The 12293-nt window shown below is 40.1% G+C and overlaps 1 protein-coding gene across 9 annotated transcripts in view; it reads right to left on the reverse strand.

Moving 5' to 3' along the window:
• The window catches only part of ITSN1 (intersectin 1), a 254134-nt gene that overhangs the window by 87431 nt on the left and 154410 nt on the right, over positions 1-12293 (reverse strand). For 5 of the 9 annotated variants that reach the window (XM_050784631.1, XM_050784629.1, XM_050784633.1 and 2 more), the window contains exons 20-22: positions 11191-11205; positions 2947-3194; positions 144-303 (exon numbers count right to left, since the gene is read on the reverse strand). In XM_050784631.1, the coding sequence (XP_050640588.1) occupies positions 144-303; positions 2947-3194; positions 11191-11205 (423 nt within the window). The remainder of the gene's footprint in view (positions 1-143; positions 304-2946; positions 3195-11190; positions 11206-12293) is intronic. The other 4 variants (XM_050784632.1, XM_050784630.1, XM_050784638.1 and 1 more) reach the window with 1 other exon arrangement.

Here is a 12293-nt window from a genome sequence, read left to right on the forward strand (position 1 = left end):
CTGCACTGGATTCCCATACTGCCAGCCAACCAAGACATGCATAACAAGGCTTGCTTCTAGATGACATTGCCAAAAAGCATTTGCTGAAGTTGTTGGCACTAGATAGCAAGCTAAGTCTTCACACTCTCACTGGCTGCCTTTACCTGGCCTAGCACAGGAGACGGGGAGGAGCCAGTGGCTGTGGCTGGAGTAAAGGCGGATCTCTGCCTTAACTGGCCGGCACTTGGAACGGTGAGAGAGGGCTGGGCTGCCCATGCATCCCAGTTATCCGTTTCTGGTTTCTCATTCGTGCTGGTGGGCCACCTGGAGGGAAAAGCACAACACCATGAATAGCAAGCACTCCCTAACATGCCAGCTTTTTACCCACAGTAAAGTACCAAAAAAAAAAAAAAAAAAAAAAAGAAAGAGAAAAGAAAAAAAAAAGATGGTAACTGATGAGCCTGTGCAACACAAACCTAGTATATTTATGTGGCTTTCTACAGTTAAAGAATGAGGAGGCTGGGTACAGTGGCTCATGCCTGTTATCCCAGCACTGTCAGAGGTCGAGGTGGGCGGATCACCTAAGGTCAAGAGTTTAAGACCAGCCTGACCAACACGGTGAAACCCCGTCTCTACTACAGATACAAAAATTAGCTGGGTGTAGTGGCACACGCCTGTAATTCAAGCTACTAAAGAGGCTGAGGAAGGAGAAATGCTTGAACCTGGGAGGCAGAGGTTGCAGTGAGCCAGGATCGCATCACTGCACTCTGGACTGGATGACAGAGTGAGACTCGGTCTCAAAAAGAAAAAAAAAAAACAAAAACGCATTAGCTGGGTGTGGTGGCGGGCATCTGTAATCCCAGCTACTTGGTAGGCTGAGGCACAAGAATTGCTTGAACCTGGGAGGTGGAGGTGGCAGCGAGCCACCGAGATCGCGCCACTGCACTCCAGCCTGGGTGACAGAGCAAGACTCTGTCTCAAAAAGAAAAATAAATAAAAGCGCAAGGAGGAGAGGAAAAAGCATTTGTCTGAATCTTGATTTCCTCAGTGATAAAATGGGAACAATACTGTGCCACTTAAGGTTAGTTGTGAGGGTCACATGAAATACGGGCCAGGGAAATACTCTGTAACTGTAAAGCACTGGAGAAACATCCTCACATGATCATTTGTAATAACAATAGTTAAATGAGAAAAAAGAAGCTACCTGCCACCTATGGAGCTGGAGCTTCTCAACACCACTTCTCAGACCCATGCATCCTATAGTAAGTACCTGGTTGTATGCCTAGATGCCACAGCAATTACAAATGGCATCCTGACAGCAACCAATTGTCCTGGGTCCCAGGGACAGTTCTAGTTTTGTGATTTTAATAATTTTAGATAAACAGGCTGGGCATGGTGACATGACCTAATCTCAGTGCTTTGGGAGGCCAAGGCTGGAGGATCACTTGAGTTCAGGAGTTCAAGACCAGCCTGGGCAACATAGTGAGACCTCATCTCTACAAAAAACTTAAATATTAGCTGGGCATGGTGGCATGCACCTGTAGGCCCAGCTACTTGGGAGGCTGAGGCAGGAATATTACTTGAGCCCAGGAGGTCAAGGCTGCTGTGAGCCATGGTTGTGCCACTGCACTCCAGCCTGGGTGATGAAGTGAGACCCTATCTCAAAATAATAATAAATAATAATAATAATAAATAATTTTAGATAAATGTATCTGTGTGAGTGCAGATTTAAAGGCAATTTACTTTTTACATCTTTATAAGATACACAAACAAAACTGAAAACCAAAATAATTCCTGATTTTTCATTTGGAAAATAAGGTGCCTATAATTACAGCAAGAGAATTGCACACCATACATTTCATGAAGAAGAGGCATACTGATTTGATCCCCAGTAAAACAAATCCTGGAAAATATGGCATTAGTCTTCTATTTTAGCCTAAGCTTTAGTTTTAAAAACTCCAGAACTTTTCAGTCAAGACCAAAAGAGGAAAGGCAAAGTTTCAACTTGGAAGTCAAGCTAATGGAAGGCTTTTTTTTTTTCTTACAGCAGAGATTAGATGGGGGGACCTTCTTTAACACCTTCAGCCTTTTATGTGAAAATAAAGTATGAAAAACTTGCTATTCCTTACATCCTTCCCTCCACTTCCTCCCGCCCTGGGTAATTATTCTTTCTTCCCTCTCTTTGTTCCATCTGATCCTTCTCCAGCAATACATCTGGATTCCTTGCCTTCAATATGTTTCTTCTGAAAGATGATTAGACTTGAAAACAAATTTTAAACACTTCTTATTCAAATCACTCATAATTGTATCCTAGTATAAAATATTTTTAGACAATTGCTCATCTCGGTCATGGCCCTATAACTGGAAGTTTGAACAACAATTTCATCTATCATTTCAAACCTCTGCTTACACACAGTTTTTAAAATGCCCTGATGAACCAGGGCACAGAACTAACCATGGCCAAGTGCAAACAACTCTTCATTCTATTCTACATTTGTATAAGATTAACGAAAGTGGAAAGCTTTAAAGGAAACAGCTTTCTATCTTATTCAGAACCACATGACTGAATTCAATTTTTGCTTCTGCCTGGCAAAAAAAAAAGTGCTATTTGCATGCAGGAAATGACTCTGAAAATTTGCTGACTGACATGGATGTCAAAACAGATTATTAGGAAACTGTATTTCTCCATTTCTTCCACAAGAATGATAGATACAAATACATTATTGAACAAAACAAGATAACAGGCTTCATTTTGTACCATGGTAAGTCACTGTTGGGCAATGACATCATTAAATCCAGTTCAGGGACTGTAATCTCCAATTTGGCAGCCAGAGAAAGGAGTATCGAAAATGAGCCAGCTCCCTCACACAGAAGGACAATCCAAGACTATGAAAATACTTAAGAGGGGGGAAAAAATGACCAAATTGGGATTTCAAAAATCACCAGAAAGAGCCCACCAACACGTACGTGGAGCTGAAGTCGGCCCAGTTATTGGGGGTCGTGGAGGGCTCTGAAGAGGTTACTGCCAAAGGGGCAGGGGTCTCACGCAAGGCCAGTTTGGGGGCAGGGGCAGATGTCGAATCAGTCACTGTTTTCACTGGAGCGGGAACCTCATTTTCTGGGATTTTCTCTGCATAGTTTGCAGGGAACCACCCTGTCTTTCCTTTTAATTCTCCTCCAAGCCAGCCGGGTTCTCCAGTTTGGCTTTCATCCACCTGTAGAAAAAGTCACAACTTTAATTTAAGTAGAACTAAATCAACCCCTGAAGAGACCCAGCACCCAACTACAGGGAAGTCCCAAGCCTCTGCCCTCTTTAGATTGACATATGGCATAGGAATTTCTTCATTTTAGTCCAAGTGTCTGGGAAAAGAGTCTAAGCAGTAATGCTGAAAAAAATGCACTATAATTCAAGTTCTTATTCTCTGTACTTTTTTAAAAAGCCTTACCCCATGCTTTCCTAATAATGGCAGTTGAGACAAAGTGCCTGGAGTCCTGAGGCATGGAATTTAAATATTATGATTTGGGAAGTGACTTGACAGGCTTCATCAGAAAGTCATGTCATTATTAAAAATAATTTGACTTGAGTTTATTACTTAAAGTTGAAAGCAAAGGGTGCAATCAATATAAATTCAGTACTCTTAAAACCTCCAATAACTAAGTAGTATTTATTTCAGTATAGGGACAAGGAAGATTTTTTTCAAAACCATGGCCTTAAACGGTTTCCACGGGAAGCAAAGCTGCCTGCTGCTGTGTTTAGGCATTTAAAAGCTCCACAGACACATGATGAGAAAATTAAGGAAGTGATTATTTACAGCAATAATCAATTTTATTAAGGTCCTGTAGTTTTCTTTCGTATACATTTAACTTGCATATTCACAAAAGTGCACAGGAAAATACCGAATTATACTGTTTAAAAATGTCACAGAGGCTGTTTATTAATTTACTAATTTAAAAATTTCACAAAGGCTTTTAAGGTTTACATTTTAATTCTGACTCAAATGGATCACCCAAAATGGCCAAAATGATTCTACTTTTCTTTACGAGTTGTCGCTACTATTTTATGAGCAATAGGAGAATGACTTTGGAGGACAATCACATTTGCTATTAGGAAATTTATTTTTGGGCCGGGCATGGTGGCTCATGCCTATAATCCCAGCACTTTGGGAGGCTGAGGCGGGCGGGTTACCAGAGGTCAGGAGTTCAAGACCAGCCTGACCAACATGGTGAAACCCCATCTCTACTAAAAATACAAAATCAGCCGGGCATGGTGGCGCATGCCTGTAATCCCAGGTACTCGGGAGGCTGAGGCAAGCGAATTGCTTGAATCCAGGAGACAGAGGTTGCAGTGAGCTGAGATCATGCCATTGCACTCCAGCCTGGGCAACAAGAGTGAAACTCCATCTCAAAAACAATTTTATTTTCATTATTATAATTCTTATAACGGTCTTATTTTATGAAACTTTATATCTTATTTTACCCCCTCCTATGCTGCCTGAGGAGTAAAACATCAAACACTTCACTGGACATTAAAGTTGCTTCTTAGAAATCAGACATGAGTAGGTAGGGTCTTAACAATGATTTTGGAAAAATCTGACAAAAATACCAGTTATCTAATCCATTCAAGTATTCAGTAAAAATGAATTAAAAATAAAGCAAAAAATGATTACATTAAAGAAACCAAATATCTATCTGCATGTACTCAGTGGAGAGTGAGTAATAGGGTTCACTACTTATTAGCTTATTTGAATTAACAAATGCTTGGGGTAGAGGTGGAGAAAACAGAATGCAAGGCAAGGCTTACTACTGAATTCTACCTGTTATTTACAAAATATTCAGCAAGTAGGGGATGCCTGATTGCTGCTCCACTTTAGGGAAACTTTATCATCACAGATAAAAGCAATTTTTAAAGCTGAGAATTCTCCAAACAACCAAAAAAGGAATTCCCTTGCATAAAATGCAATAACACTTCCAAAGGTTGAATTTTTGGCTTCACAGCTCTTTCATTTCTGCTCGCACTCACACCCACATGAACACACCAGCCACTTTCCAGTCATTGTTTTGTTCTTACTGTTCTTTTTCTGGGCAGCCCCAACTGTTTCTCTAGATGAGGATTTAAGATAAATTCTTCCCCATTTGGATCTTCTTTTACGCTAAACTCAAATGGCTAGATGTCTTTCCTGCCTTGTTTACATTTTGGTGATATGGTGACACACTATAACTTTGCAGCTGCTCCATACTGGAAACATAGCCAGGTGCTGCCAGACTTCTCAGTAGGCTCAATAGTCAAGACCAGCCAACTTGGTTCTAGGACCAAAGATGATGTCAGGCAGGAGTGGGTTAGGAGCGTGAGCCAAACACACAATAATTAAGTGTCAAGACTGCGAAGTGCAATGATCAAGAACAGGGCTCTGCAGTTAGACCATCTCAATTTAAGTGCTAGTTCTACAATCTATTAACTGGTTGACTTTGGGCAAGTTTAATCTCGTGGCACCTCAGTTTTTTCGTCTGTAAAATGGGGATAATAAAAATACCTGTCTTATTATAATGCTCACTGTGAGGACTAACAAATACTTACACCAATGCCTGGCAGACTAAAAGTGTTAGTTTTTTTTTTTTTTTTTTTTGAGATGGAATCTCACTCTTGTCACCCAGGCTAGAGTACAGTGGCACAATCTCAGCTCACTGCAACCTCTGCCTCTTGGGTTCAAGCAATTCTCCTGCCTCAGCCTCCCAAGTAGCTGGGATTACAGGCACCCGCCACCACGCCCGGCTGATTTTTGTATTTTTAGTAGAGACGGGGTTTCACCATGTTGGCCAGGCTGGTCTCGAACTCCTGACCTCAGGTCATCTGCCCGCCTAGGCCTCCCGAAGTTCTGGGATTACAGGCGTGAGCCACTGCACCAGGCCAGATTTTTTTTTTACATTATCTCTCCTGCTGTCTGGCTCTGACTTTGTGCTATAGTTCTCTTCCTTGGGATTCTGTCCCGTTCTAAAAGCCTGGTCTTGACTTTACCTTCACTCTAGGTAACAATATCCTTCTCTGTTCAGGAGTTCCCTACTCTAACTGCCTGGTCCCCCACTCCCTCTAGGTTTCTCTAGGTTTACCTTCTTGTTATAAGCAATCCTTTAGGGGCTCAAGTGGATCCCTCGATTGATGGGAACTCCTACTCGTCTGCTCATTTTGGATCTCCTCAAAGGTCAGCTGCTTTGCTTAATTATGTCCCATGATCTATTGTCACTCCCTTGAAACACAGGGTATTGACTGGTTAATAAGACTTTTAGGCCAGGCGCAGTGGCTCACTCCTGTATTCCCAGCACTTTGGGAAGCCAAGGTGGGTGGATCACTTGAGGTCAGGAGTTTCAGATCAGCCTAGGCAACATGGTAAAACCCCGTCTCTACAAAAAATACAAAAATTAGCTGGGCGTGGTGGCGCATGCCTGTAATTCCAGCTACTTGGGAGGCTGAGGCAGACAACTGCTTAAACCCGGGAGGTGGAGGTTGCAGTGAGCCAAAATCATACCACTGCAGTCCAGCCTGTCTCCAAAAAAAAAAAGACTTTTGGTGGACATCTGAAATGTGATCTGAAGCCCTGGGGAAATGTCCTCCCCCTCCACTAAACTGATAGCACCCAGCCTGTCCCCAGATATGATAGAAAGTCTGCTGGTGCAGTGTATACCTAGGAGTGAAGGAGGGGGGCCACATCAGCCCCCCATAAGCAAGAGCTTCTCCCAGCCCTAAGGACAACAGTGAAATCAGCATTTCACTTTAAGCAAAGAAATCTGCTGGTCTCAACAGCCCCCCAAAGAATAGTCTCAATTAGTTTAATTTACTCTTACAAGTATACATCAGTTTTAATAAATTATTACAGTTTAAGGTTCAGGGGATGCAAGAGACATTGATTCTTAACACCCAAATTAAATTAACCACTTAGAAAGGTCAACATATGAAAATAAAAATCATTTCTTCCTGGATTTGGAAAACTACCCAAAATGTCAATCCAATTCTGGAAAACATAAGATTATGGCAGACCAAGAAGTAGGAACACAAATGGCTTTGTAATATGACTGATTCCAACGTGGACTTTTTACACAATGTACATTTATCTACTGGGGGACTATAAGGGAGATGTTATTATTAACAATCTTGGTCTCAATACAATTTCATTTATCAGCCACACTGTAACACCCCAACGTATTTGGGGGTAATTCTAGTGAAACATCATTAAAGTGAAGTACAAACACCAGATATTGCTCACATTTCTGGGACTATGTTACAGAGCTGGTCTACAAAATGTTAGTAATTACACACTGCATATTGTAGCTCACTGATGCAACAGTCAAATATACAAAGCAGCCACTTCAGGTTCAAGTCCGTTTGGCAAAGGCTGATAATATTACACCTCTTTTCTCAATTTTTATATGCTCAGTGGCTGCCATCTTCATTAGATGAGATTAATATTTCTAAAATCTCTGACCCTGTCACAAAGGAGGGAAGCAGAAATTCCTTTTTCCCTCACAGAACACGATAAACAAGTGTAGCAAACAGGTTTAGCCTGTGTATTCAGACCAGCTGACAGTGGCTGCATGGGATGTGTTGAGGAGTGCAGGTAGCAAAACATTTTTCATGGATTCGGCGGTTTTGAAATATAAGATTTCTCCTCCAAATTCCTAGATGAGGATATTAAAATTATTTCTTTTTTTTTTTTTTTTTGGATGGAGTCTCGCTCTGCTGCCAGGCTGGAGTGCAGCGGCGTGATCTCGGCTCCCTGCAAGCTCTGCCTCCTGGGTTCACGCCATTCTCCTGCCTCAGCCTCCCAAGTAGCTGGGACTACAGGTGCCTGCCACCACGCCCGGCTTTTTTTTCTTTTTTTAAGTAGAGATGGGGTTTCACCGTGTTAGCCAGGATGGTCTCAATCTCCTGACCTCGGGTTCCGCCCACCTTGGCCTCCCAAAGTGCTGGGATTACAGGTGTGAGCCACTGCACCCGGCCTTAAAACTCCTTCTAAAGCTCCAACCTGGAGGTTGGCAAATTTTGCCTCTGTTGCAACTACTCAAATCTGCCACTGTAGCACACAATATGTGAATGAAGGAGCCTGGCTGTGTTCCAATAAAACTATTACAAAACAGGCAGTGATTGGGCCAGATGTGAGCCAACCTTGTAATCATGTGTATATTGGTCCCTCAAAACTGCAGTGATATTACGGCCAATTGTTACTAAATGAGCTGCATTCTGATGTTTAATCTACGGAAATCTATGGAAGGTAGAGGAAAAAGGTATTGTTGGCTACATTTTAAAAAATATCTGTCAAGAGAAGAAAAGGAAAACAATGAGTTAAAAATTGGTATAAGAGTAACACTAAGACAATTTCCAGAATGAACTGACTAGCTAATGACTAATAACTACTAAAGAAGTCCATTCTTCCTTGGGTATTTTTAAGAGGATATTTTCTAGAAATGCTTTAGGATTAGTCCTGACATGAACAAGAGATTAAGATAGATCAGTGGTTCCTGAAATTGACTCCCTAACAGAACCACCTGGTCCGACTTTTGAATGCTGTATATGCAGTAACGTTCCCAGAATCTCTGGGAATGAGCCCTGGCATGGTTATTTTTTGGAAGCTCCCTCAGCAATCTGGATGCATTCAGGCCTGCACCAGTCCAAGTATAGCATTTAAACCAAGCTTGTCCAACCCACAGCCCACAGGCTGCATGTGGCCCAGGACAGCTTTTAATGCAGCCTAACACAAATTCATCAACTTTCTTAAAACATTATGAGATATTTTTGCGATTTTTTTAAAGTTCATCAGCTATTGTTACTGTTAGTGTATTTCATGTGTGGCCTAAGACAATTCTTGCAATGTGGCCCATGAAAGCCAAAAGACTGTACTGATTTAGACACCCAGCCTGTGTTCTCCAGATAAACTTCAACAAAACAGCAGTGAGCATAGGTCTTCTCGTTTCTTATGTTCTACTAATATGTGACGGATGTCAAACTTGATTTAATTCACCCTCCAAGAATTGAGACTTCCAGATCAAGAGAGGCCATATATTTTCTAAGCATCTAAGCCTTAGCCATCAAGGTCAAACTCAATCGGAAGGCATTCAGTCTTCGCGGAGCACATCACTTCACACGGATTCCTCTCCTCCTCTAAATTCCTAGCAGAGTTAGTGAATATTTACTGAGAGCTTCATCAAATATTGGCCTTTTCATGTGTTCCTCTAGATTTTTCTAAAAAGATTTTAACCATATGAATGGTAGACTTGATAATTTTCTATTATCAACAGCACTGATAATAGTGCTATATACAAGGTATCACATTAAATTTTTGTTAACCATGAAAAATTATAGTTTTGGATAAAACCGGGCTAAGTTTTTCTACAAGCAAATTATTTTTAAGGCTAAGACTGCCTGCATTGAAAAAGAAAACACTGTCACATTGGTAGACTTCTAAAAATTGAACATATTATAGTAACCTATGTCCCAAAGATGTTTGAGGAATCTGAGAATCTGATGATGACTATGCCCACAAAAGTAAAAGTGAACCCTGGATTTTTCAACCTAGAGAGACTGACAGTAATGTTGTACTACATGTTTCATGCTCCTTGTTTGTTACCTGCAAAATTCATTAAATTAAAAAAATACAAACCTGTTGCTATTAGATGTCAATATCTATCTTTTTGCATTGATTGTTATCCTCACAATGATAACACAGTTGAATGGCACCTGGAGTATCACAATGCATTTTGTAGTACAAAACTGAAACATTGCTGTCTCTTCCGCAAGCCAACTAATTATGCCTAGTAGTACATTCTACATTTCATTACATATTTAGGAGGTCTGAGATAAAATAAACACTATTACAGTCCTGGGTAGATATTCTCTGTTATACTTGTCCTTAATTTATTTTTAGTTTTATTAAAAATTATAAATTAAATACATTTATAAAAATGAAAATAACATAGAAGTCTATAAAATTCAACATGAAAGCCCCTTCTTTACTGCCCAGTGGTAACCATTGTTAACAGTTTGATATATGTATTTCAAAATTGTTAACTATACATAAACACATGAATACATATATAGTTTTATTTCTAACCAAATGCAATTATGCTGCACATATTCTGCTTTTTTGATGGAAATCTTATATGTATATGTGATCTATATAAGTTTTAATCTTCATTATTTTTAGCTATATAATAATTTATTTAAACCATCCCTTTACTGATGGACATTGGGCTGTTCATTTCCTTTTACCAACACCACTGCAGTGAACATCCATGTACACACATATTTGTGCATGTGCCCAAAAGAGGAAGGAAAAGCATGAGAGGAAGCAGAAAAATAGAATTTCTGGGGCAGAGGGAATGAGAATTTTAAATCTAAACAGGCACTGCCAAATTGCCCTCCAAATCACTTAACCAATTTATACAACCATGCTAACAATGTATATTATATTCACTGTCCTATACTCTTGACAAAGCTGGATATTACCAGACTTTTAAACTTGCTCATTTGATAGAGGAACAATGCTATTTTGTTTTCTAACTTGCATTTTTCTGATCGCCCAAGAAGCTAAGCATCTTTTCATGTATTTTTTAAATAACTGACTTTTTACTTCATCTGTGAATGTCCCTTCCCACCCTCTGCCAATTGTTTAAGGCTTGTGGGTGTCTTTCAAAGTTAACTGTTTGGAATCTTTATGTAACAGGGGTAACCCTTTATGTAACCCTTGGTCTCATATATTTTGAAATATAGACATTTTAATTTTTGCATATTGTCAACTGTCCATTTTTGCCTCTTACGACTTCTGGTTTTTATAGCTTAAAAAGGCCTTTCTTAGCCAGAAAATTATTCCAATAGTCTCCTTAAAAATTTTTGCTTTCCAGAATTGTTATCTTTTATGTTTAATCTACTTGGAACTCCTTTTTGTCTATGGCCTGGGATGAAGACTTGACCCAATTCCTTGCCAAACACAGAGCATTCAAGTTAGTCCTTAAAAGGAATCTAGCAAAAAGAAACCCAGTACACAAACTGAGAAGACTTATGACTTACTTTTTTTTTTTTAAGCACAACCTACTACACAGACTCAAACACATTTTTACTGCCACAACAACACCCAGAGATATGTGTACTTACACAGAATTCAAGTGACTTAAAAGGACAAAACATTGAATAAGATGCAGACTTCCTGACAGTTAGGCAACACTTACCCATTCCCCTTTAACCTCCACCAGGAAAGCAAAGGTTTGAAAGCAAGGCAAAATATATGTTTAATGACATGCTTTATTCTTACAGCATATCTAAACTCTACGCATCTCATCAAGCTGGTGGTTAACTAGCCAATTGGAGGAAAAGGTTTCAACAGGCCTAGGATTATAGGTGAAGCCCAAATATGTTACCGAAAAAGAGCAACACTTTCTCATCAAGATACAGATCACCTGCAACATTTCCTTATCATAACATTTCACAACGTTCCCTTACTTTAGGATGAGAGCGAGCTGCTTCTCTGCACCTTGTGTTGCAAGAAAATCCAGTTTCAAAAATATTAGGCTGGTTTGTTTAACGTTAAAAAAAATTGTAATGAGGTCCTCACTGATGTGACATTGTATTTTCAGAAATGTTAGATTCCTATTACATGGTATTTACATATTTTACAATTAATCTGCTTTACAGGATACACTACTTCAAATACGAGGCAGTGTGAGTAAAGTAGCTTCAGGCTATTAGAAACCACGGTGTAGGAAACAGCAGGTGGTGAAGTCAGAGGAAAGCTGACAAACATGCCCTGCTGGCTCGAGTTACCGTCTGTGTGCGCAGAGTGGAGTGCCCAAACCCACAGTTCTTTCTGTAAAGGATGAGTAAGGCTGGCACCCAGCATGTTTCAGGCAATAACTGTGTGCTGAATGAAGCCATGGAGTATATTTGAAGAGGTTTTCACTATTGTTAAGGTGATTTTAACTTTTAAAGATCTGGAGCCTGGGCAACATAGGGAGACCCTAGCTCTACAAAAAAATAAAAAAATAAAGATTAGCTGGGTGTGGTGGTACACACCTCTGAGCTACTCAGGAGGCTGAGGCAGGAGGATCACTTGAGCCTGGGAGGTGGAGGCTGCAGTGAGCCAAGATCATGCCACTGCACTCCAGCCTAGGTGACAGCGTGAGACTCTGTCTCAAAAAAAAAAAAAAAAAAGAAAAGAAAAGAAAAGAAAAAAAAAATAATTTGGGATTTTTGGCCTTGCTTCTTCTAGCCCATGGTAATTACAGAGAAAACAGCGCTATCAGGAAAAAAGGGGACATAAGAATTGATTTCTCTA

This window comes from Macaca thibetana, chromosome 3 (genome assembly GCF_024542745.1).
Source record: "Macaca thibetana thibetana isolate TM-01 chromosome 3, ASM2454274v1, whole genome shotgun sequence".
Taxonomy (NCBI): Eukaryota; Metazoa; Chordata; class Mammalia; order Primates; family Cercopithecidae; genus Macaca; species Macaca thibetana.